This window comes from Bos indicus, chromosome 29, assembly GCF_029378745.1.
Source record: "Bos indicus isolate NIAB-ARS_2022 breed Sahiwal x Tharparkar chromosome 29, NIAB-ARS_B.indTharparkar_mat_pri_1.0, whole genome shotgun sequence".
Lineage (NCBI taxonomy): Eukaryota > Metazoa > Chordata > Mammalia > Artiodactyla > Bovidae > Bos > Bos indicus.
This window is the reverse complement of record NC_091788.1, coordinates 41,997,333-42,024,920: the sequence shown is the minus strand read 5'-3', so window position 1 is coordinate 42,024,920 and position 27,588 is coordinate 41,997,333. Positions and strand designations below refer to the sequence as shown.

The 27,588-nt window shown below is 37.8% G+C and overlaps 1 protein-coding gene across 1 annotated transcript; it reads right to left on the bottom strand.

The window, feature by feature from the left end:
- Window positions 1-541: 541 nt before the first annotated feature.
- LOC109554662 (solute carrier family 22 member 10-like) lies at window positions 542-27,588 on the bottom strand. The gene is made up of 10 exons (XM_019955330.2): window positions 26,950-27,588; window positions 26,113-26,216; window positions 13,224-13,378; window positions 12,952-13,120; window positions 11,714-11,837; window positions 10,901-11,016; window positions 5,747-5,961; window positions 3,592-3,700; window positions 2,907-3,110; window positions 542-1,472 (listed from the first exon to the last, which is right to left on the bottom strand). The coding sequence occupies exons 1-10, from the start codon at window positions 27,349-27,351 to the stop codon at window positions 1,412-1,414; spliced, it is 1,659 nt and encodes a 552-aa protein (XP_019810889.2). The 5' UTR covers window positions 27,352-27,588; the 3' UTR covers window positions 542-1,411.

Here is a 27,588-nt window from a genome sequence, read left to right as displayed (position 1 = left end):
TGATTTTATATCCTGCAACTTTACTATAGTCATTGATTAGTTCTAGCAATTTTCTAGTGGAGTTTTTAGGGTTTTCTATGTAGAGGATCATGTCTGCATCTATGTTCATCAGTGATATTGGCCTGTAGTTTTCTTTTTTTTGTAGCATCTTTGTCTGGTTTTGGTATTAGGGTGATGGTGGCCTCATAGAATGTGTTTGGCAGTTTACCTTCCTCTGAAATTTTCTGGAAGAGTTTGAATAGGATAGGTGTTAGTTCTCTAAATTTTTGGTAGAATTCACCTGTGAAGCCATCTGGTCCTGGGCTTTTGTTTGTTGGAAGATTTTTTAATACAGGTTTGATTTCTGTGCTTGTGACAGGTCTTTTAAGATTGTCTATTTATTCCTGGTTCAGTTTTGGAATAAAACTCTGAATAAAATGCCAATTGTTTTCAACAGCCTATAACATGTTTGATTTCTTAAATTATAGCATGTTTTCACATTTATGAATGCCCATCACTGTATGCCCTCACCCAAAATGAGACAATAATTTGTTACATCTGCTGTTTTTAAAATGAAAACGTATATTTCAAACTGGATTTGTCTTTTATTAATTACTATTTGTCTTTTAATAATTACTATTGATTAGAAAAGCTTTTCTTATTAATTAGCCATGACACTAAGAATGTAACTTTTAATTTGCAGTGATTATATTTAATACATACACATTTTAAAAATTTCGTATTCTATATTTGCCATTCAATGTTGATAACTTAAAAGAATTTTAAATTACATATATTAATTATTGAAAATATGAAGGGAAAAAATTGCAAAGAGAAAGTAATAATCATTTAAAATTTTACCATTAGAAGGTCAACATTCTTATTTCAATGAATGTATTTCTACATATCACATAATCCTTCTATTTGGAGAGATTTATGATGTTTAATGTATCATGTCTTAAGTGTATATATATATATACACACACATATATATATTAGTATCTGTTTCTGGATTTCTTTTGATGTTTGGTTTCATATCATATATTGTTCTGCACACTTATGGACAGTTCACCATATGCTGTCCCACACATAAAGCAGTCATATACTAATTCCATGATATTCTTTTGCTTCTGAATTCCACACATCAAATAGTCACATACTAATTCCATGACATTCTCCTGCTTCTGAATTATTTTGTCTATTAATAATTTATTGATAGATCTTAAACTTTTTCAACTACTTTCCCTAAATATTGAACTGCTCATGGAACATGTACCAAGAAATTATATGTTTAAGTGAATACTAAGGCAATAATTATAAATTAGATTCAATTTTCCAGTATATTTACTTGCTACTGTGTAGATATAAAGGAAAACTCCAAGTTTTGTTGTTCATATCTTTCCTTTCCCCCCTGGTCAGTCATAAAATCTCCTTAAAATTTTGTCACTTTTATGCAGAAATCTTCCTCATTTACTTTTCTTGAGAATTGTTTCCTGGAGAAACAAAATAGAAACAACAAATCAACCAGCCAATTAGCAAATAAAGATAAACATTAAAAAAGAGAAAAACATGAAAATAAGTTCAGGTGCCCTCCCTGCACAAGTACAAACTGAACTTCTAACCATCAACTTCTTTTTTTTTTTTTTTTAACTTTACAATATTGTGTTGGTTTTGCCATACATCCACATGCATCCATCACGGATGTACACGTGTTCCCAGTCCTGAACCCCACCTCCCACCTCCTTCCCCACACCATCCCTCTGGGTCATCCCAGTGCACCAGCCCCATCAACTTCTTATAATCCAATAAAATCCATAGGGTTGACACTCATTCTGGAAAAGGCTCTGCAGACTGTGCAAACCCAAGAAAGCAGTTTGAAAATTGCTACTCTCACTTGGGTCTGTTTAGACCTCTGACCAACAACACCTTTGGAAAGCCAAGAGGCGAACTGAAAATCTAAGGGCACTCCTCATCTGTTGTGGGTTGAATTATGTCTTTCACAAAATTCATACGCTGAGATCATAACTCTCAGCATCTCAGAATGTGAGATTGCCATATTTGGAAACAAGAATGTCACATATAAAATTAATTAAGATGAGGTTATATTGGACTAGAATGGGCCCTTAATCCAACATGATTAGTGTCTTTATTCAAAAGGAATACTTGGGCATAGTGGTGTGCCAGGGAGGTGTCATGTATAGATTGGAGTTATGCTGCCACAAGCAAAGGAGCTACGAGAAACCAGGAGAGACCTGGAACAGACCCTTCCCTAAAGGCTACAGATGGGGCATGAACCTGCCAACAACTTGAGCTCAGATTTAAAAGCTAGATAACTGTGAGGCAATCATTTCTGTTAAGTAACTGACTTTGTGAACCATGATTATGGGTGCTAGGTCACTAATATACCATTTTTCTTATTTTTAAGTATATTTTGTAAGTTTCTATTTTCCCTGTACCAATCTTTCCATTACTTGTGGCAGCAAATTGTCTGACTCTTACGGGCACATACATAATATTAATTATCTTTTCAAAGAGAATCATTAACTCTATGTGATTTTCCTAAATTATTCCTTCATGTTTGTTTCCCTTTCATATACTAGGCTTTTATGGATCTGAGGACCATGAAGCACCATCAGGAATGTGTGTCTCTCATGAGGGCAAGTAGAATGTGCCCTCACAACAGAGATAATTACCATCACTTCAGCACTAAAACTATCAATAAGAACAGGGAAGAGGGAATCTCTGCAGTCTAGACTGGAACACACAGTGGGTAGAAATGACCCTGTCTCTTGTGAAGGCAATGATCTGACATGGAAGTATCCCTGGCAAGGCTCAGTGATCTGAAGGACCCACACATTGTGTTGCCTTTCTCACCTACAGATTCAAAGCACATAGTCTCTTCCAGGGGGTGGGAGCAGGTTACTCACTTATTTTCCACATCCTGGATGGTGTCAGGCAGAGGCAGATGTCTGGTTTCAGGTTGGAGAAGGACGAGAAGACTAGCAATGATGGGGCACACTCCATAGATGATCCAGGGCAGAGTGGGTAGATACACCACTAGGGTCATCAGCAGGGGAGCCAGTGCTGCCCCACACCTACTAGCCATCATATCTATGCCTGCAGCTCTTGCTCTAAATGATAAGTAATAATTTTTGTAATAATTCAGTAAAAATCTTCACTTGTAATTTATGATCTATTATTTTGACATGATTATGGAAGACAATAAAAGACAAATATTAAATACTTGGGTTTGATGACAAACACTTATTTTTGCAATTTGCTCTGTAATTTTCCAGCTGTCTTTGTCAGGGTCAAAGTGTGAAAGACCCATTGTCATCATTAAACAGAACATTACACACTAGACCTATTCTAACAAATGGCCCAAAAGGTTAATGAAATGAAGCACTGAAGTATTGCTTAGGACAGTGCATGGCCCCAAATCTGCTTTTTCAATAAACTGTGACTATAATTGCTGTTAGCGTATCACTAGTACAGTTAAAAACAATTGCTTTATAGTTAACATTTCCTATTATGCTTATTCCCACAACAACCATCAGTTAGCTGGGAAAGTACTTTTTTGGGTGGTGGCAGAACATTCATAAACTCATATACCTGACAAGAGTGGGGAGGAGTTCAACAAAGTGGACAGAAATACTGGTGTTAGAGGCAGCAACACAGCCCATTCCCACACTTGCCAAAGTCACACGCACGGTCTGCATTTCTGGAGACAAGAAAATCAGAGAGATTAAATAACTATGTGGAAGGAATCAGCATCCACCAAATTTAGTCAAGGGGGAAAAACCCTACTGCTTTACCTGTATGTTTGAAATAAGTTGTAGAAAATTGTACATGGCAGTGATCATGGGGTGGCTGAACAAATGAAAAATGTAAAATTATAAATATAGGTGGTAAAAAGTACATAAAAGTATCTGGATTGATTGCAGCAAATCTCTTCACGTAGGTGAGATTTACTGGAGAAGCAGAAGAAAAAATGAATCTGGCAGAAATTTTCTTTTACTTATTCAGTCCAGTACTTGTTATATCCTAATGGTAGAAGGTAGAACCATCATGCAGTCAATTCCTAAATCTAAGGTTCATCTCTAACTTTGAGGACTTTATGATTAAAATGCAGAATTTAAAGTTATCAGTCATCCTGGTGTACCTGGGAATTAGCAGATTTTAATAAGGTGAGACTTTCATTGATAAAATCAGAAAAGTCCCAGGTAAACCAAAGTCCCAGGTAAACCCAAATGAGTCAGTCAACCTAGAGCAGATACAGCATCGCCATGGGGTAAGCATGACACCAGAGAGTACTAGAAGGACAGGATTAATCTCTGAAAGAACAGGCAGAAGATCTAGATCTAGATCAATTTTAGTTTTGAATGGAAGGAAACCTACTAGGAGAAAATGGAAGAATGGAAACCTACTAGGAAATAAAAATAAGTCAAAATTTGTTGCTGTTGTTTAGTTGCCAAGTCATGTCTGACTCTTTTGTAATCCCAAGGACTATAGCCCCTCCAGGCTCCTCCATCCATGGGATTTTCCAGGCAAGAATACTGGAGTATTGCCATCTGCCATCTGCTTCTTCAGGGGATGTTCCTGACCCAGGGATAGAACCCACATCTTCTGCATTCACAAGCAAGTTCTTTACCATAGAGCCATCTGAGAAGTCCCAATTCAAAATTAGGGAAACACTTGTTCCCTACGTTCAAATGTTCAAAGAATCAGTTTTCTGAGCAATATAAAAAGAAATATAATTATAGCTATATAATATTGGAAACAAACTTTACTGTAAGGCAGTAAGCCTGCATCATTAATGATATTCTGAGGAGCAGAGTTCACCAGTCTATGAGGATGTAAAGCACATTTCTGCATTGGGAGATGGCAAAACATTGTGTTCACTAAGTTTCTCCTAGTCATTACATAACATCATTCTATTAACATATGAAGTAATCTAACAGGGAATTGACAAGGGTTTCCTCTTCCTGCTCTACACTCTTTCACTACGTAAAGAGGAATTTTTTTTTTCCATTTCCTGGAAGACTTCCATAAGCAAGAGATATAGTTATGGTGACTTAACCCCACAGTCACATGTGGATACATAGATATGGGGAAGTAGACCAGTCATCAAAGCTGGCAATGAGGAGCCCAGAGTGGGCGACCATATCGTGTCCTCGCCTGGAATATAATTGCAAGACCTTGCCCTTCCATGTTTGTTATTAAAAGAGTGAATGAGTGTATGTGTGCTCAGTCATGTCCGACTCCTTGCGACCCCACAGATCTGTAGACTGCCAGGCTCCTCTGTACATGGGATTTCCCAGGCAAGAATATTGGAATGGGTGGCCATTTCATCCTCCAGGGGATCTTCCTGGCCCAGGGATTGAACCTGCATCTCCTGTGGCTCCTGCTTTGTCAGACAGATTCTTTACCATTGAGCCATCAGGGAAGCCAAAAAGAGTGAATGAGTGAAGAGAAAGTGAACAATTGCTGTTCTGGAGAAACTGTCTGAAATAAATGGCACTAGTTTCCAACATTTCCATAATGGAGTGAATATAAACAGATGCCTGATTTATCCCTCAACATGTGACTCATTTCTCAACAACTTATTAGCAGAATTTCTCATTAACAATCATATTGGTTTGAGGGAATACTTAGCCCTTAATTAGGATCTCTCTTTAATCCTGGCTTCCAACAAGTGTGATCAATTGCAGTCCCTGAAGGAGTAGAAAAAGACCCTTCATTTCCCCAGAGCCCAGTCTTCTCTCACCTTGGGGCACAAACGTGTTGACCAAAATGGAAAGTCCCACCAGGAACATGAAAAGCGTCTGGGTTGGTCGACGGCCCATGTGATTCAATACTGGAGGTATAAGACATCGGGTTAAGCCCGTGAGAGCTCCAAAGATGACCTGGAACAGGAATATGTTGCTCCCAAAGTGTTGTAGATTGATGAAGATGCCAAAAAAGGGTATTGTGGTTCCAAATCTGTAGTAAACGAAAAAGGAAAGACAGAAGCCATAAAATTTAGAGCCCAGATGCTACAGTTGATGATTATATTCACCCAGGCAACTAATAGGCAAGGTTAAAGAATAAAGTCCCAATCTGATTTCTCCAATATTATTTATTTATTTTAATGTATAATTTATTTTTATTTTTTTTCTAATTTTATTTTATTTTTAAACTTTACATAATTGTATTAGTTTTGCCAAATATCAAAATGAATCCGCCACAGGTATACATGTGTTCCCCATCCTGAACCCTCCTCCCTCCTCCCTCCCCATACCATCCCTCTGGGTCGTCCCAGTGCACTAGCCCCAAGCATCCACTATCGTGCATCGAACCTGGACTGGCAACTCGTTTCATACATGATATTTTACATGTTTCAATGCTATTCTCCCAAATCTTCCCACCCTCTCCCTCTCCCACAGAGTCCATAAGACTGTTCTATACATCAGTGTCTCTTTTGCTGTCTCATACACCGGGTTATTGTTAACATCTTCCTAAATTCCATATATATGCGTTAGTATACTGTATTTATGTTTTTCCTTCTGGCTTACTTCACTCTGTATAATAGGCTCCAGTTTCATCCACCTCATTAGAACTGATTCAAATGTATTCTTTTTAATGGCTGAGTAATACTCCATTGTGTATATGTACCACAGCTTTCTTATCCATTCATCTGCTGATGGACATCTAGGAACTGGAGGAATCAACCTACCTGACTTCAGGCTCTACTACAAAGCCACAGTTATCAAGACAGTATGGTACTGGCACAAAGACAGAAATATTGATCAATGGAATAAAATAGAAAGCCCAGAGATAAATCCACGCACATATGGACACCTTATCTTTGACAAAGGAGGCAAGAATATACAATGGATTAAAGACAATCTCTTTAACAAGTGGTGCTGGGAAATCTGGTCAACCACTTGTAAAAGAATGAAACTAGACCACTTTCTAACACCATACACAAAAATAAACTCAAAATGGACTAAAGATCTAAATGTAAGACCAGAAACTATAAAACTCCTAGAGGAGAACATAGGCAAAACACTCTCCGACATACATCACAGCAGGATCCTCTATGACCCACCTCCCAGAATATTGGAAATAAAAGCAAAAATAAACAAATGGGACCTAATTAACCTTAAAAGCTTCTGCACATCAAAGGAAACTATTAGCAAGGTGAAAAGACAGCCTTCAGAATGGGAGAAAATAATAGCAAATGAAGCAACTGACAAACAACTAATCTCAAAAATATACAAGCAACTCCTACAGCTCAACTCCAGAAAATAAATGACCCAATCAAAAAATGGGCCAAAGAACTAAATAGACATTTCTCCAAAGAAGACATACAGAGGGCTAACAAACACATGAAAAGATGCTCAACATCACTCATTATCAGAGAAATGCAAATCAAAACCACTATGAGGTACCATTTCACACCAGTCAGAATGGCTGTGATCCAAAAGTCTACAAATAATAAATGCTGGAGAGGGTGTGGAGAAAAGGGAACCCTCTTACACTGTTGGTGGGAATGCAAACTAGTACAGCCACTATGGAGAACAGTGTGGAGATTCCTTAAAAAACTGGAAATAGAACTGCCTTATGATCCAGCAATCCCACTGCTGGGCATACACACTGAGGAAACCAGAAGGGAAAGAGACACGTGTACCCCAATGTTCATCGCAGCACTGATTTCTCCAATTTTAGAAGTAAAATTATCATAAATAATTACATGGAGTCACTTGGACTGAAAAGAGATCAAACCAGTGAATTCTAAAGGAAATCACTCTGAATATTCATTGGAAGGACTGATAATGAAGCTGAAGCTCCAGTACTTTGGCCACCTGATGTGAAGAGCCAATTCACTGGAAAAGATGCTAATGCTGGGAAAGATTGAGGGCAGGAGGATAAGGGGAAAACCGAGGACGAGATGGTTGTTTGGCATCATCAACTCAATGGACATGACTTTGAACAAACTCTGGGAGATGGTGAAGGGCAGGGAAACCTGGCTTGCTGCTGTCCATGGGGTCTCAGAGTAGGGCACAACTGAGTAAATGAATAACAAATATATGAAAATGATACTCCTTCTGTCTTTCTTTTGTCTGAGTCCCTGAGCATAGAGTTGGCAGTGACAGGAAAGTGTACCTGCTGTGATCAGCAAATTGGATGCTACATAGAAATTGAATGGAGAAGACCAAAACCAGGAATTTAGAAAAATTACTTTTTGAAGTTTGTCTGTATGCTGTGAGTCTGACATCTCCTACCTCAAACCCAATATTGTAAACCATTTCTCTTTTCTCAGTTCAGTTCAGTTCAGTCGCTCAGTTGTGTCTGACTTTTTGTGACCCCATGAATCGCAGCATGCCAGGCCTCCTTGTCCATCACCAGAAACTAGTGATTAAAACTGTGAAGGGACCATGCATGTCTTCTTGACCTGGGAGCATAGTATCCTGGGTTTTAACACAAATCTGGGGAATTCAAAGTTCATATATGATTTCTTAGGGCTAAGAGAATATGTGAGAATTCAAAAGAGCAAACATACATCTACTGCACTGTCAGAAATGGAATCAAATGTTCCAACTTGGGATCAACCTTTTACCCAGAAAACATCTAAAGGAAAAGAGTCCACTTTAATGAACTACTACACCCTGAGAGAGCTAGACTTAGACATTACAACAGAAGAAACACCACAGATCACAGCAATTGCAAGCAAGTCCTCTCTTGACCATTATCTCTGCTTTTTCCTTCCCTTCTGATTGTCTAGGATTCAGGAACAAAAGTCTGTGTCCTAGTGGATATGGGAAAGGTGAAAAAACACAATGCAGTTAAACACAGAAGCAGCCTACTAGGGTATTCCTAGGAAGATGTAAATTGTACAATACAATAGCTACTTTCTTAAGCTTGGGGAAGGTCTATATTGTCATGTATACTTTTCATTCTTGATTGTTAAATCTTCAAAAATTTAGAATTATATTTAAAATTTCTCCTCTTAACTCTACCAAAATACAAGTACTTATATACTCTCATGACATAATGAACGAGATTTTCACAGGAACCATTGTGCTAACACTCAAATAAAGTGTTAGTCACTCAGTCGTGTCTGACTCTTTGCTATCCCACGGACTGTAGCCCACCAGGCTCCTCTATCCATGGGATTCTCCAGGCAAGAATACTGGGGTGGTTTGACATGCCCTCTTCCAGGGGATCTTCCTGACCTGGGGATCCAACCCAGGTCTCCCGCATTGCAGACAGATACTTTACCATCTGAGTTACCCTGGAAGCCCCAACACTCAAATAAGCTGAATCCAAATTGAAAACAAGTAACAGTTCACCAACACTGGAGTACAAGTAGACATTGTAGCTTAATCATCTGCTGCTGCTGCTGCTAAGTCGCTCCAGTCGTGTCCAACTCTGTGCGACCCCATAGATGGCAACCCACCAGGATCCGCCGTCCCTGGGATTCTCCAGGCAAGAACTCTGGAGTGGGTTGCCATTTCCTTCTCCAATTCATGAAAGTGAAAAGTGAAAGTGAAGTCGCTCAGTCGTGTCCAACTCTTAGCGACCCCATGGACTGCAGCCCACCAGGCTCCTCGGTCCATGGGATTTTCCAGGCAAGAGTACTGGAGTGGGGTGCCATTGTGGAAACTAAATTCCTAGGGAGGAGAACAGCCTACTTGTATACACAACAGAATGGATGAATCTTCATGAATGAGCATAAAGAAAGGGGGCTGTCTCTGAACCCATCTGTCATTTACATTATGTAAAAGAATCAGGCAACATTCATCTGTAGTGAAGAAGATAAGAACAGTTGTTAATTTTTATTTTTCACAGGAGAGGGTAGTGAGGAGAGAATAGAGTCAGGAAGTGGTGCTGGTGGTGGTTATTGTGCAACTGGATAGTTGACATAGGAAATCTTGGGAAATTTGAATTTTCTGTCTTGATCTGGAGGTTGGTTACATTTTTACATATTGGCGTATTCATTGATTTGTATATATTCCTAATCTCTTCAGGTTTATGTATTATTTTTTAATTAAAATATTTTATTATAAAAGTATTTCTTGCACACAGAAAAAGAGAATAATATGTATCCACCATTTCAGCACATTGTCTAATTGCTTTACTTATTTACTCACTTAATAGCATTAAAGTTTTATAGATACAATTGAAGCTCCCTATATGTTCCTTCTTGATCTCTTCTCCTTCAATCCTCGCAAAGGGGCTGATACTTACCATTGACATGCTTGCTCTTCTTACACATGTGTATATCCTATGCACACTGGTATAGTATTGTATATAAGATTGTTTTACCTTTTTTCAATGTAAAACAATTGGCGTCATGCTGATAAATCACAAATCATTCTGAATTTTTCTTTTTCATTATGTTTTTACGGGTGCATCTATGTTGGTGCAGTTGGCCCTAGTTCAATCATTTTAACAGCTGTAAGATATTACATTGTACAAATGTACAAATTTGTACAAATTACATTGTACAAATATGCTACAAATTATTCATTAGTTTTCTATTAGCAGATTAGAATTTTCTGTCTTGACCTGGAGGTTGGTTACATTTTTACATATTGACATATTCATTGATTCATATATATTCATGATCTCTTCATGTTTCTGTTTTAAAATTTTGCTTCAATTAAATTGAAAGATAAATATAGAAAAACAAGTGCTAAGATCTGTTCTTAATGGAAGTTCTCAACAATAGTCTCCAGTTAAGACACAGATAGAGTGATAAAATCTAACTAACTCTTCATCATACAATCAGTTTCTTGTGAGTCTTAGTTGGTGTTCGCCACATCTTTTATTTTCAAATCACCATCTCCCTCTCACAACACTTTTGTAACCTTTGAAATAAATAGTTTTATGCCCCAACTCTTTGAATGTTGCCATGCACTGTGAGCAAGCCCACCTCACAAAGAACAGAAGACAGATTCTTTTTCGCAGCTTGGGTGTGCGGAATAAGTCAAACACAGTAGTTTTCATCTGTGCTGTCTTCAGCTCCTCCTGCATGGTCACTCTCAAACCCTTCAACAACAGCAAACACATATCATTTGCCAACATAGTTCGAGGTATAGTGGTTAGCATTGGATCCCAAAAGGACAGAAATGATGTATTCCCTTTCTTTCTGCGTGTGTGTCCTAAGTCACTTCAGTTGTGTCTGATTCTTTGCTACCCTATGGACAATTCCCCACCAGGCTCCTCTGTTCATGGGATTCTCCAGACAAGAATACTGGAGTGGGTTGCCATGCCCTCCTCCAGGGGATCTTCCCAACCCAGGGATCAAACCTGCATCTCTTATGTCTACCTCCATTGGCAGGCAGGTTCTTTACCACTAGCACCACCTGGAAAGCCCCTCCTTCTTTCTAGGGTAACATATTATACATGAAACCACAAGTGTGAATGTGATATGAAGGAGTATGTAAGGATTTAAGGGAAACTCCAGGAAATTAAATGGCAACAACAAAATTTTGAAAATGAGGGCATGGTATCCAAGGGAGTACAGAGCCTATAGATTCAATTCAGGAAATGAACTAAAGGAAGTAGTTGCACAGCAAGCAAAGCTTCTTTTCTCTGAAATAGACCTGAAAGATGAGAGAACTGAGCTTGTCTTCTCAACTAACTGCCCTGTTAGAAAATCAGCTTGTCTATCTCAAGAAGAAGAAGGCAGGTGTCAGTTTATTTCTTCTCTACAACCCTTAACCACCTTCCCTTCCCTTCTCACCTCCATGTTCAGGGTTGCTTCAGCATTCTTCATTCCATTTCTGTGTGCAACTTTCTTAAGTTCCTTTAAGCCCTCATCTGGTTTATTGGTGATAATCAGCCACCGAGCAGATTCCACCAGCCACCTGAAGAAAGGCACATAAGTGCAGTCAGCTCTCTTTTTTAATGTATTGTATGCTTCTTGACAGCAGATGCTTTTTGCCTTCCATCTATATCCACCATTTCACTTGTTGGATCCACAGACCTTGGAGTCAAATTTCCTCTCTGCTTACTCAGGAAGAGAATTTCCAAGAAGCTTATGAAGTTTAAGGTGGAGAGTCCTTCATATGCATATTCTCTTTGAAAGCTTTGCATGGGATCTAACAACTTTGTGAATATAGTATATATTTATAATATATATTCTTTTAAAAAAGAAGCCCCCAAATGATGTAAGCTTATAGCCCAACAAATATTGCAAATACTCTTGCTGCTACCAACACTGTTGGTACCTAACTACACAAGTGAGTCACTTGTTTACATCTGCCTCAGATTTCTCATCAATAAAATGGGGACTGTAGTGCCATCTTCTTTGTAGAACTGGAAAGAGGATAAAATGACTTAGGAGATGATTCTGACAAGGACTACACTCTGCTCCTTCTTTGAACTCATCTCAATGTATTAAACCTATAGTCATCCTTCTGTGATCACTTAAGCTGATTCTCCCTACCATAAGTAAATGTTTGTTAAAACTATTTAAGGGAAAAGGAAGTGCTGAACACATAACAGAAATCACCCTATCTACATGCCATTTTTAGTAATGTAGAAATTATGCCACTATTTTGTCAACTGGCTATATGAACAAATTTGATGCCTCTTCCTTTATCCAAAATCAGCAACAACATAGAAAATTGCTGAATCTTTACCATATTGGATTCATTCCAAAGCTCAAAAAACAGTATTTTTAAAATATGTCTGATTTTATACTAAGGAAAATAATATTAGCCTAACTCTGACCACTATACTGGGTAAAACTTATAAAGATGGCAGAAAATATCTAGAAACCCCAGACAGAAAAGTCATTATTACTCTGTGTTCTGCTTCTCAAACCTCAAATCCCACAGAGTGAACAGATGAGAGACATGGGTTTTAGGTCCAAACAATACAAAATGGTCCATGGAATAAGAAAATCAATATATCTTAATTCAATATGCATTTTCATCCCAGGTTCCCATAAGACAGAGTAAGAGAGAAAGCTCATACCTTGAGGAGAGAAAGAAGACAAAGAAAGGTACAGATACCACCAGCTGCAGGGTGCGCCACTCTCGAAAGACAAAAGCCAGTCCTCCCAGCATCATCTGTCCCATACTAAAGGTACAGGTTACCAGTGTTAATATCATGGCTTTTGACTGGGATCTTGTCCACTCTATAACTGGAAGAAAATCCAAATGGGATATTAATGTCACATAAAGATGAAATTTCAAAGTGATTTTTAAAGCATGGAAAATGGGAGGAGACCAAAATTGTTGACTTACTCAGCATAATGTTGTTTGCCACGATGACCACAGCAGAACAGCCTGACCAGAAGCGTAGCGAGCAGTAAATGAGGAAGGTGGGAGCAAAGGCTGCACAGGTCCCAGAGATGGCCAGCTGGAGCAAACAGCACCTGAGAATCAACTTCCGCCCAAACCTAAGAAACAGAATCTGCTTAGATGAAGGGAATAATGATAACTTGTGGTAAAAACATAAGAAACCAAAAGAATACTCTGAAATTTAGAGAATGTTTTAACAAGTGATTCTTTGTAATTGAAAACGTTTAAAAAAGAAGGGCTAAATCAACAATAGGAATCTCCTTATTTTTTTTTCTTTTTCTTTTTTTTTTTTTTTTTACTGTAATACTTTTATTTTGACATAATTTTTTTTACAACCTTTTGATTTTATTTTATTTTTTTTTAAATATTTAAAGTGACATTGGGATGCCTGATATACATTGTAAAAAGAGTCCTGCTATCTTGTTAATTAACAAGGCCATCACCTTACATATTTACCTTTTTTTTACTTTTTTGGGTGAGAACATTTAAGTTTGACACTCTTAAAATTTCAATTATAGAATACAATGTTATCAACTATAGTCTTTACGTTATACTTTATGTCCTCAGACCTTATTCATCTTTTTTTTTAAATTTATTCCTTTATTTCTCATGTGTTCCCCATCCTGAACCCTCCTCCCTCCTCCCTCCCCATACCATCCCTCTGGGTCGTCCCAGTGCACCAGCCCCAAGCATCCAGCATCGTGCATTGAACCTGGACTGGCATCTCGTTTCATACATGACTAACACTCTTTTTCTATAGACTAACAAGACCAAAACCTCATCCTCCAATCACCAAATGGCCTCTGACACCAAGTGGCACCATATAAAATAAACTATAATGTTGGAACTTGGAAAATACCATAAGAACCCACCGTACTAACATAGGTATTTAGCAAAGTAGAGAGTCTGTACAGTGTTCAGAACACAAGGGAGCTAAAACTGTACTTGGGTCTCTAGGACCAGACAGGTTAAGGTTAAACTGATGCAAAAGATCAGTGGACAGAGTTGTTGAAGGTTTATAACTGCCATATAACCCAGCAATCCCACTGCTGGGCATACACACTGAGAAAATCAGAATTTAAAGAGACACATGTACCCCAATGTTCATCGCAACACTGCTTATAATAGCCAGGACACGGAAGCAACTTAGATGTCCATCAGCAGATGAATGGATAAGAAAGCTGTGGTACATATACACAATGGAGTATTACTCAGCCATTAAAAAGAATACATTTGAGTCAGTTCTTTTTTTTTTTTTTTTTTTTATTCTTCCAATTTTATTTTATTTTTAAACTTTACATAATTGTATTAGTTTTGCCAAATATCGAAATGAATCCGCCACAGGTATACATGTGTTCCCCATCCCGAACCCTCCTCCCTCCTCCCTCCCCATACCATCCCTCTGGGTCGTCCCAGTGCACCAGCCCCAAGCATCCAGCATCGTGCATTGAACCTGGACTGGCATCTCGTTTCATACATGACTAACACTCTTTTTCTATAGACTAACAAGACCAAAACCTCATCCTCCAATCACCAAATGGCCTCTGACACCAAGTGGCACCATATAAAATAAACTATAATGTTGGAACTTGGAAAATACCATAAGAACCCACCGTACTAACATAGGTATTTAGCAAAGTAGAGAGTCTGTACAGTGTTCAGAACACAAGGGAGCTAAAACTGTACTTGGGTCTCTAGGACCAGACAGGTTAAGGTTAAACTGATGCAAAAGATCAGTGGACAGAGTTGTTGAAGGTTTATAACTGCCATATAACCCAGCAATCCCACTGCTGGGCATACACACTGAGAAAATCAGAATTTAAAGAGACACATGTACCCCAATGTTCATCGCAACACTGCTTATAATAGCCAGGACACGGAAGCAACTTAGATGTCCATCAGCAGATGAATGGATAAGAAAGCTGTGGTACATATACACAATGGAGTATTACTCAGCCATTAAAAAGAATACATTTGAGTCAGTTCTAATGAGGTGGATGAAACTGGAGCCTATTATACAGAGTGAAGTAAGCCAGAAAGAAAAACACCAATACAGTATACTAACTCATATATATGAAATTTAGAAGATGGTAACAATAACCCTGTATGCGAGACAGCAAAAGAGACACAGAGGTATAGAACAGACTTTTGGACTCTGTGGGAGAGGGCAAGGATGGGATGATTTGGAAGAATGGCATTGAAACATGTATAATATCATATGTGAAACGAATCGCCAGTCCAGGTTTGATGCATGGTACAGGATGCTCAGGGCTGGTGCACTGGGATGACCCAGAGGGATGGTATAGGGAGGGAGGTGGGAGGGGGGTTCAGGATGGGGAACACGTGTACACCTGTGGCAGATTCATGTTGATGTATGGCAAAACCAATACAATAGTGTAAAGTAATTAGCCTCCAATTAAAATAAATTCATATTTTAAAAAAAAAGAGCCACTCTTTGATGAATCTGGATTTATAGTCTTCAAGAAGTGTGCTTTTCTAGAAAAGAATATATAAGTATCATAACCCAGACAGCAGACATTATATAAATTTCTCAGAGGAAAGAATTATGAAAGATGAAGAATGAAGTGAAAAGTAAGGTGAAGCACAAATAAGAAAAAATGAATTCTGTGTTCCATGAGCATCAAGAAAATAGGGCCTTAGTGGAGGCAACCTGGATTAAACAAGATCTGCCAATCTATATGCCAGTAATAAAAACAGATAGACAATCTGGAATTGAAAATTCCTCTGCAATCCTTAAAACATAATTCTTAAAATGCTCAAATAATTTACCCTAAAAATAGAAAATGTGAACCATAGGAACCAGCATCACCAAAAAAATCGTAATTATTATCACCATCAAGAAAATAATGCAGAAAACAAACAAACAAAAAGAGAGAAATGTTCGAATGAGAAAAATCAAAACAACAACCACATCTTGAGTTGCAGTGCCATGCACATTGCTTCAGCACATGCCCTAACTGCATGGGCCAGCCTTGGCCCTTCATACTTATAACTCTGGTCTGAGTACAGGGTGGAGGTCGCTGCATGCAGCACCCTATAAGCAAGTGAAATTAGACGAAGCACAAAGGAAAAGGGGGGGAAAATATCCAAAGAAACAAGAGGCTGGAGATGTTGATACTGGTCCAAGCTCTCAAGGGGATAGAGAGAACCACAGCAGAAGCCTTGGTAATCCCCACCACATGCTCTTCTGGGCATTGTCAGAGCCTAAGAGCTGGGGTTAGAAGAGACAGCAGTTCAAATCCTGGTGACACCAGGTTCAAGCTGGGAAACCAGTGAAGAGAGACTTCTGGGATGCTGTCAAGAGCAATAGATGATTGATTTTGGATTGTAATCTTCCCACAGACAGTTGCCCAGTCCTCAGTTCTATGAGGCTTTTGCTCATCACAGGGCCACACATAGTGCTGCCCTTAGAACCTGAGTAAAAATTCGCTCCTCAGCCACAGCCTCCCAGCTCCATCCCTCCCAAGTATCCTCTTCCCAGCAGATCAAGCCCCAAACCTTTGGAGTGGGAACACTGACTCCAAGACCCTACACTACCAGAGTACTAACCCTAGGGAGTAACAAATAGTGAGAACTCACACAAAGGAAACCACTTGAATACAAGACCCAGCATCATCCAACCACCAGCAGCACCTTGTGCAAAATGCCTCACCCAAACAACAAATAAAACAAAAATACAAACCCAATCATCAGCAGACAGGATTACCACCTCACTCTGCCTTGCCCATCAGAGGAAAATCAAGCAAACAAACAAAAACTCAGCACAAATTTCACTCTATACGAAGTTTACACAAAGCGCTGGACCAACCATAGGAGGGAAGAAACCAAAATGAAGAAAGAATTCAACCTTTAAGTCTGGGAAAGGGAGACCTCAAACACAATGAATTAAAAAAAAATAGTGTAAAGGCAGAGAAATACTACACAAATGAAGGAACAAACTAGAAACACAGAAGTCCAAATAAATGAAGAGGAAATAGGCAAACTACCTGAAAAAGAATTCAGAATAAAGATAGTAAAGATGATCAAAAACCTTGGGGAAAAAATGGAGAAAATACAAGAATCAATTGACAAAGACCTAGAAGAATTAAAGAATAAACATACAGAGACAAACAATACATTTACCAAAATTAAAAATACTCTAGAAGGAATCAATAGCAGAATATCTGAAGCAGAAGAATGAATCAGTGAGCTGGAAGATAAAATGATAGAAATAACTTCTGAAGGGCAGAATAAAATAAAGGAATGAAAAGAACTGAGGATAGTCTCAGAGACCTCTGGGACAATATCAAATGCACCAGCATTTGAATTATAGAAGTCCCAGAAGAAGAAGAGAAAAACAGTTTATGAGAAAATTTTTGAAGAGATTATAGTTGAAAATTTCTCCAACATGGAAAAGGAAATAGTCAATCAAGTCAAGAGGCACAAAGAGTCCCATACAGGACAAACTCAAGGAGAAACACACCAAGACACTAAACAAACTAACAAAGACTAAACACAAAGAAAGAATATTAAAAGCAACAAGGAAGAAACAAGTAACATACAAGGGAAATCCCATATGCTTAACAGTTGATCTTTCAGTAGAAACTCTGCAGGCCAGAAGGGAATGGCAGGATATACTTAAAGTACTGAAAGGGAAAAATCTACAATGAAGATTACAGTACCTGGCAATGATCTCATTCAAAATTGATGGAGAAATAAAAAGCCTTTCAGACAAGCAAAAGTTTAGAGAATTAAGTACCACCAAACCAGCTTTACAACAAAAGTTAAAAGGACTTATATAGTCAAGAAATACAAGAGAAGTAAAAAGATCTACATAATCAACCCCAAACAATTAAGAAAAGGGCAATAGGAACATATATGTCAATAATTACTTTAAATGTAAATGGGTTAAACGCTCCAACTGAAAGACACAGACTGGCTGAATGGATACAAAACCAAGGGCCATATACATGCTGTCTACAAGAAACCCACTTCAGACCTCAAGACACATACAGACTGAAAGTCAGGGGATGGAAAAATATATTCCTGCAAATGGGAAGCAAAAGAAAGCTGGAGTAGCAATCCTCATATCAGACAAAATAGACCTTAAAATAAATAGGATTACAAGATATAAGGAAGGACACTACATAATGATCAAGGGCTCAATCCAAGAGGAAGACATAACAATTGTAAATATCTATGCACCCAACATAGGAGCGCCTCAATACATAAGACAAACACTAACAGACATAAAAGGAGAAATTGACAGTAACACAAGAATAATAGGAGACTTTAACACCCCACTCACACCAATGGACAGATCATCAAAAGAGAAATTTAATGAGGAAACACAAGTCTTAAATGATGCATTAGGTGAGATGGATCTCATTTATATCTTCAGGACATTCCATCCAAATGGAGAAGAATACACCTTCTTCTCAAGTGCACATGGAACATTCTCCAGGATAGACTGCATCTTGGGTCACAAATCAAATCTCAGTAAATTTAAGAAAATTGAAATCATATCAAGCATCTTCTCTGATGACAATGCTGTGAGACTAGATATCAGTTACCAGAAAAAAAAATGGTAAGAAACACAAACACATGGAAACAAATAACACATTTCTAAATAACCAACAGGTGACTGAAGAAATCAAAAGGGAAATAAAAAAATTTCTAGAAACAAATGACAATGAAAACACGACAACTCAAAACCCATGGGATGCAGCAAAAGCAGTTCTAAGAGGGAAATTTATAGCAGTACAATCTTACCTCAAGAAACAAGAAAAACATTGAATAGAAAACCTAAATTTACACCTAAAACAACTGGGAAAAGAACAAAAAGCCCCAAAATTAGTAGAAGAAAAAAAATCATAAAGATCCCAGCAGAGGGACGACCCAGAGGGATGGTATGGGGAGGGAGGAGGGAGGAGGGTTCAGGATGGGGAACACATGTATACCTGTGGCAGATTCATTTTGATATTTGGCAAAACTAATACAATTATGTAAAGTTTAAAAATAAAATAAAAGTTTAAAAAAATTTAATATTAATGAATGCATACTTTTAATTGGAAACAAGTGTGTTATTGGTTTGTGTGTGTGTGCTCAATTGCTCAGTTGGGTCTGACTCCATGGACTGTTTTACTAGGCTTTTTATTGTAAAAAGGTGATACCCATTTTAGGCTTCTTGGAAGAGCAAATAATCTGACCTTTTTTTTCCGAATGTGAAGTTCAACTCACAGGTGACTGAAAATTGATTCTAGTGATATTGAATAGCATTTCCCTTTCCTAATTCTGACTGTGTCCTTTTATAAGTAATCATCATGATTAGCATGCATCTAAACTGTTGTTACTTGGAGTACTTGACTACTCACAAATCTCACCATGATTCTGGAAATCCTCAGATTCCTGGTGTGTATTTGTTGATATTAATAGTTCTATTATCTTTATTGGTTCAATCACACAATGTCATCTAAGATGCTGCAAGACCTTGTACACAGGGTATGGATTGTGGGAAATAAAATTTCAGTTTTTATAAAAAAAAAAAAAATCCCAGCAGAAATAAATGAAAGAAGCAATACTAAAGATTAATAAAACTAAAAGCTGGTTCTTTGAGAAGATAAACAAAATTGACAAGCTTTAAGCCAGACTCATAAGGAAGAAAATAGAGAAGAATCAAATTAACAAAATTAGAAATGAAAAAGGAGAGGTTGCAACAGACAGTGCAGAAATACAAAGGATTATAAGAGATTATTATGAACAACTATATGGCAATAAAATGGATAACCTGGAAGAAATGGACAGATTCTTAGAAAAGTTGACTCTTCCAAGACTAACCAGGAAGTAAAAGAAATTATGAACAGCCCAATTATAAGCACTGAAATTGAAGCTGTGATCAAAAATCTCCCCCCCAAAAAAGTCCAGGACCAGATGGTGTCACAGGAGAAAACTATCAAACATGTAGAGAAGAGCTAATGCCTATCCTTCTAAAATTCTTTCCAAAAATTGCAGAGGAAGGAACACTTCCAAACTCATTCAACAAGGCCACAATCACCCTGATACCAAAACCAGACAAAGACAACACAAAAAAAAGAAAATTAGAGGCCGATATCACTGATGAACATAGAAGAAAAAATCCTCAACAAAATTTTAGCAAACAGAATTCAGCAACACATCAAAAAGCTCATATACCATGATCACGTTGGGTTTATTCCAAGAATGCAAGGATTCTTCAATATATTCAAATCAATCAGTGTGATACACTATATTAACAAATTGAAAGATAAAAACATATGATAATCTCAATAGATGAAGAAAAAGGCTTTGACAAAATTCAGCATCCATTTATGATTAAAACTATTCAAAACATGGGTATTGGAACCTAGCCAAGGTTCCGATGTTCCAACCCAACCTACTTATGTTGAGGAACCTATCTCAACATAGTAAAGGCCATATATGATAGGCCTACAGCAAACACTATGCTCAATGGTGAAAAACTGAAAACATTTCCCCTAAGATCAGGAACAAGACAAGGATGTCCACTTTCACCACTATTATTCAACATAGTTCTGGAAGTCCTAGCCACAGCAATCAGAGAAGAAAGAAAAAAAAGGAATCCAGATTGGAAAAGAAGAAATAAATCTCTCACTGTTTGCAAATAACATGATACTGTACAAAGAAAACCCTAAAGATACTATCAGAAAACTGCTAGAGCTAATCAGTGAATTTAAAGTTTTAGGATATAACATTAAAACATAGAAATCACTTGCATTTTTATATACTAACAATGAAAAATCAGAAAGAGAAATTAAGGAAGCAATCCCATTCACCATTGCAACACAAAGAATTAAATATCTAGGAATAAGTTTACCTAAGGGGACAAAAGAACTGTATACAGAAAGTTATAAGACACTGATGAAAGAAATCAAAGATGACATAAACAGATGGAGAGATATTCCATGTTCCTGGGTAGAAAGAATCAATATTGTGAAAATGACTTACTACCAAACACAATCTATAGATTCAATGTGATCCCTATCAAATTACCAATGGCATTTTAAAAGAACTAGAACAGAAAATTTCACAATTCGTATGTAAACACAAAAGACCCCGAATAGCCAAAGCAGTCTTGAGAAAGAAGAATGGAGCTGGAGCAAATCAACCTTCCTGAATTCAGATTATACTACAAAACTAGTCATCGAGACAGTATGGTACTGGCACAGAGACAGATATCTAGACCAATGGAACAAGATAGAAAGCCCAGAAATAAACCCATGCACCTTTGGGTACCTTATTTTTTTAAAAGAAGGCAAGAATATACAATGAGAGGCAAAGACAGCCTCTTCAATAAATGGTGCTGGGAAAACTGGACAGCTACAGGTAAAAGAATGAAATTAGAACACTTCTTAATATCATACACAAAGATAAACTCAAAATTGATTAAAGACCTAAATGTAAGACCAGAAACTATAAAACTCTTAGAGGAAAACATAGGCAGAACACTCCATGACATAAATCAAAGCAAGATCCTCTATGACCCACCTCCTAGAGTAATAGAAATAAAAACAAAAGTAAACAAGTTGGACCTGATTAAACGTAAAAGCTGTTGCACAGCAAAGGAAACTATAAGCAAGGCGAAAAGACAATTCTCAGAATGGGAGAAAATGATAGCATATGAATCAATTGACAAAGGATTAATTTCCAAAGTATACAAGTAGCTCACACAATTCAATACCAGAAAAGCAAACAACCCAATCAAAAAGTGGGGAAAAGACCTAAGCAGACATTTCTCCAAAGAAGACGTACAGATGGCTAACAAACACATGACAAGATGCTCAACATCGCTCATTATTAGAGAAATGCAAATCAAATAACAATGAGATATCATCTCACACCAGCCAGAATGGCCATCATCAAAAAGTATACAAACAATACAGGAAGCTTGGGGTTGGTGCACTGGGATGACCCAGAGGGATGGTATGGGGAGGAAGGTGGGAGGGGGGTTCAGGATTGGGAACACGTGTACACCCGTGGCAGATGCATGCAGATGTATGGCAAAACCAATACAATATTGTAAAGTAAAAAAAAAAAATTTTTTTTAAGTCTAAAAACTGTAAATGCTGTAGAGGGTGTGGAGAAAGGGAACCCTCTTGCTCTGTTGGTGGGAATGTAAATTGATACAGCCACAATGGAAGATGGTATGGAGATTCCTTTAAAAACTATGGCAAAACCAATACCACATTGTAAAGTTAAAAAATAAAAATAAATTAAAAAATAAAATAAAAAATAAAAAAAACTAGGAACAAAACCACCATACAACCTAGCAATCCCACTCCTAGGCAAATACCGTGAGGAAACCAAAATTGAAACAGACACACGTACCCCAGTGCTCATTGTAGCACTATTTACGATAGCTAGAACATGGAAGCAACCTAGATGTCCATCAATAGATGAATGGATAAAGAAGTTGTGGTACATATACACAATGGAATATTCAGTTCAGTCGCTCAGTCGTGTCCAACTCTTTGCGACCCCATGAATTGCAGTACACCAGGCCTCCCTGTCCATCACCCAAACTCATATCCATCCAATCAGTGATGCCATCCAGCCGTCTCATCCTCTGTCATCCCCTTCTCCTCCTGCCCCCAACCCCTCCCAGCATCAGGGTCTTTTCCAATGAATCAACTCTTTGCATGAGGTGGCCAAAGTATTGGAGTTTCAGCTTCAACATCAGTCCTTCCATTGAATGCGCAGGACTGATCTCCTTTAGGATGGACTGGTTGGATCTCCTTGCAGTCCAAGGGACTCTCAAGAGTCTTCTCCAATGCCACAGTTCAAAAGCATCAATTCTTTGGTGCTCAGCTTTCTTCACAGTCCAACTCTCACATCCATACACGACAACTGGAAAAACCATAGCCTTGACTAGACGGACCTTTGTTGGCAAAGTAATGTCTCTGCTTTTTAATATGCTATCTAGGTTGGTCATAACTTTCCTTCCAAGGAGTAAACGTCTTTTAATTTCATGGCTGCAGTCACACTCAGCCATAAAAAGGAATCCATTTGAGTCAGTTTTGATGAGGTGGATGAACCTAGAACCTATTATACAGAGTGAAGTGAGTCAGAAAGAGAAAGATAAATATCGTATTCTAACACACATATACAGAATCTAGAAGAATGGTACTGAAGAACTTATTTACAGGGCAGCAATGGAGAAACATAGAGAATAGATTTATGGACATGGGGAGAGGGGAGGAGAGGGTGAGATGTATGGAGAAAGTAACATGGAAATTTACATTACCATATGTAAAATAGACAGCCAATGGGAATTTGCTGTATGGCTCAGGAAACTCAGACAGGGGCTCTGTATCAACCTAGAGGGGTGGGGTAGGGAGGGAGATAGGACGGAAGTTCAAGAAGGAGGGGATATATATACACCTATGTCTGATTCATGTTGAGGCTTGACAGAAAACAGCAGAATTCTGTAAAGCAATTATCCTTCAATAAAAAAATAAGTTAAAAGAACAAGAACAACAACCACATGAACTAATTGCTATCTCTATCAAATGATAGAAATTACCATATGGGTTTAAAAAGAGATGGACTTTTATGCTGCCCACTATAGTACTTAAAATATTATAGATTGAAAGTCAATTGACAGAAAATATATATATACAATTCAGGTAGTAATAATAAGATGACTAGAGTCTTTATATCATCATTAAAGAAAAAAATTTCAAAACAAAATTTATTTACAGACACAATAATGCTGAAAACAACAAGTGTATCTTTACTCAGCAACGGTGAACTACATGAAGCAAAACTGACAGAATTAGATAACAGAATTTATGATAGAGATATATTTGATACACTGATACCTTTAATTTTGATACAACTAACACTATATAGACTTTTCATTTTAATCTTTTTAGAAGTACAAGTCAGTAATTAATTATACTCATCATATCATGGAACCATCAACATTGTCTTTTTTGAAAACGTTTTCATCAACCCAAGACAAATTCTCACAATTAAGCAATAACTCTCCATCCCTGCCCTTTATCCTTTTGAAAATTTTAAACTCTCTCTCCATTCGTTTGCTTATTCTGGATATTTCATATAAGTGGTTGCCTACAATTTCCTTTTGTGCCTGGCTTATTTCACTTAGCATAATTTTTTGAGGTTCTCTCATGTTGCTCAAAGATGGGCACAATAAAGGACAGAAACAGCAAGAACCTAACAGAAGCAGAAGAGATTAAGAAGAGGTGGCAAGAATACACAGAAGAACCATTTTTTTAAAAGGTCCTAATGATCAAGATAACCACCATGGTATGATCACTCACCTAGGTCACTCAGCAATGGTTATAGGACTGCAAAAAGTCAGTTTTAATTCTAGTCCCAAAGAAGGGCAATGCCAAAGAATGTTCAAACTACCATACAATTGAGCTCATTTCACATGCTAGTAAGATAATGCTTAAAATCCTTCAAGTTGGCTTCACAAGTATAGGAACCAAGAACTCCCAGATGTGCAAGCTAGATTTAGAAAAGGCAGAGGAATCAGAGACCAAATTGCCAACATCCATTGGATCATAGAAAAAAAAAAACAAGGAAATTCCACAATGAATGTAAATTGATATAGCCACTACAAAGAACAGTATGGAGATTCCTTAGAAAACTAAAAATGGAACTACCATATGACTCAGCAATCCCATTTCTGGGCATATACCCAGAGAAAACCATAATTCAGAAAGATACTTTCAATGTTCTTGCAGCACTATTTACAATAACCAGAACATGGAAGCAGACTAAATGTCCATCAACAGAGGAATGGATAAAGAAGAGGTGGTACATATATGCAATTAACGTTACTTTAGTTAAGTCACTCAGTCATGTCCGACTCTTTGCAACCCTGTGGACTGTAGCCCACCAGGCTCCTCCAACCATGGGATTCTCCAGGCAAGAATACTGGAGTGGGTTGCCATTTTACTCAGCCATAAAAAGGAGCAAAACTGTGCAATCTGCAGAGATGCAGTTGGACCTAGAGACTGTCATACAGAGTGAAGAAAGTCAAAAAGAGAAAAAAAAGTCATATAATAACTTTTATATGTGGAATATAGAAAATAACGTAGGTGAACTTATTTGCAAAGCAGAAGTAAAGACACACACAGAAAAATGGGCATATAGATACTAGTCGGGGGAGGAGGAGTGGGATGAACTGGGGGACTGGGATTGACATAGACACACTAATATGCATAACTATTACATAACACTACATAGTTATAACTACTATGTATAACTACTATAACCACTGTGTAACACTACTATGGATAACTAAGGAGAATCTACTGTGTAGCACAGGGAACTCTACTCAGCCCTCTGTGGTGACCTACATGGGAAGAAAATCCAAAAAAGAAGGGATATATGTATACAAACAGCTATTCACTTTGTTGTACAACAGAAACTAATACTGTAAAGTAACTATACTCCAATAAATATTAATTTAAAAAATAATTTCAAATTGAATGTTCTTTCTCTAGCAACTCTTCCAGTTCCAATAAAGCAGTTTCATAATAATAATAAAAAGCTATTCTGAAATGCCCCCAGATCTTATGGTGATATCATTTCTGTGCCCAGTACAGAGATCTCCATGGCAACAAAATTGCATTCTTCACAATGAGTCCAATCCTACATTTCCATCTGTAGCTGCTTGGGAACTAAGGAAACCCCCAACACTATGAACTGTCTATCAGAACTCAATAAAGACTTATTTATGAAACAATTAATCATAAACTCTGAAAACAACACAGAGTAGGGCAGCAATGATCTGGAGCCATACCTATCTGAGAGATGACCATATATGAAGCCTCCCACCAGCATTCCAGCCATGAATAGGGATTGAGCTACTGGTTTCTGTGACTGATGGTCACAAATGAGGTCCCACTGGAAGAGAAGGAAACCAGCACAGAGGAGCTTCACAGAATCTTATAGTCTTATAGCCCTCAACGCTCACTCGGTCAAAAAGCCATCAGTGAAATTCATGTCCGCTGGCTTCTCTTTACCACATTTACTGATCTATACCATTAATGTCTCAGCTTATGCATTGTTTTCTTCTAATAATCATCAACTAAATCTTCTAGGTTATATTAGGGGCAATCTTCATATTCACTTAGCACTGCATACCTCAGTGGTTCTCAATCATTTCCACACACTGAAAACTTTGAGGTTGCCTTTTCAACAACCTAGATTTTTCAACAGCTCTAGATTTCACATCTAGAGTGAAATGCACTCTGATTTGCTTGTATGACAAGTATCCAGGAAAGGACTTTAAAAAAAATTATACAAATATTTATAATTTGCAACTAGACTGAGAGCAAATGACCAAGAATAATTTTCCACAGTTTATATCAAGTACTTCTCACATTATGTGAGAACTGATGGTTAGGAAAGTAAACTTAAACCTTTGTAATACTAAAATTCATATCTAGTTATTGATTTCACTGTCATCAATTGTGCTTGGCAATTAAATAAATAAGTAATCAGTTTTCTTAAAAGAATGAAAGACAGCTGGCTACACTATCTATTCAGTGAATGAAGACATGAATCTTCAGACATGACTTTGTGTTATTCTGAATACCCAGACCATATACTTAGAAGAGGTAAATGGGGCCTTTACCTCTGTCACGATGGTGGAGGAGAACAAGCTGTGGTCATACACCCAGCCGTCCACACAGGGCTCCGTGTCCAGGTCAGTCATGTTTGGGAAGGTCCCATTCAGGTGAAGGAGTTGCCATTGAGGGTGGAGGAAACGATGACATTTCTCTGGCTTCAAGTTTGAATCCAGTGGGATAGAGATTCTCAGGAGAACATCAGGACTGAGGAATCCAGTGTCATTATCAGAGACAGTGTCATTATCAAGAATGTGGACCCAGCAACGATGACGAGGAATGGCTGCAGTGAAGTTCTCCAAAAGTATTTGACAAACTATTATCATGAGGGAAGGAAGAATTAAAGCCATCTGAAGGATCTGGAATTTTCCCAGGCCACCAACTTCATCCAGGAGCTCCTCAAAGGCCATTGGGCAAAGGCAATCTTCAAGAAGAGTCAGAATGACCTCAATTCTAGCTTCAAAGGAGAAAAAGCTTTCCTTTCATTAATTCATGTTAGATCTGTGTGACTCACACCACTATGTCGTCAATGTGTCCCATCCCCTCTCTACTGCAACAGAGCAGTGGGAGCAGTTTTCTTAGTCTTTCTGGAATCAGGAGGTATCACTGTTTTAGTAAAGTTATAAACAAAGTTATTTACCAAAGAC

What these genes read in the sequence shown, in the direction of transcription:
- LOC109554662 (XM_019955330.2), bottom strand. Translation starts at nt 27,351, where the DNA reads ATGGCCTTTGAGGAGCTCCTGGATGAAGTTGGTGGCCTGGGAAAATTC. An exon ending in GGCAAACAACATTATGCTGA is followed by an intron (nt 13,121 to 13,223) that starts GTAAGTCAACAA and finishes ATTTTCTTCCAG; the next exon opens with TTATAGAGTGGACAAGATCC. An exon ending in TGTCTTCTGTTCTTTGTGAG is followed by an intron (nt 5,962 to 10,900) that starts GTGGGCTTGCTC and finishes CGTTTACTACAG; the next exon opens with ATTTGGAACCACAATACCCT.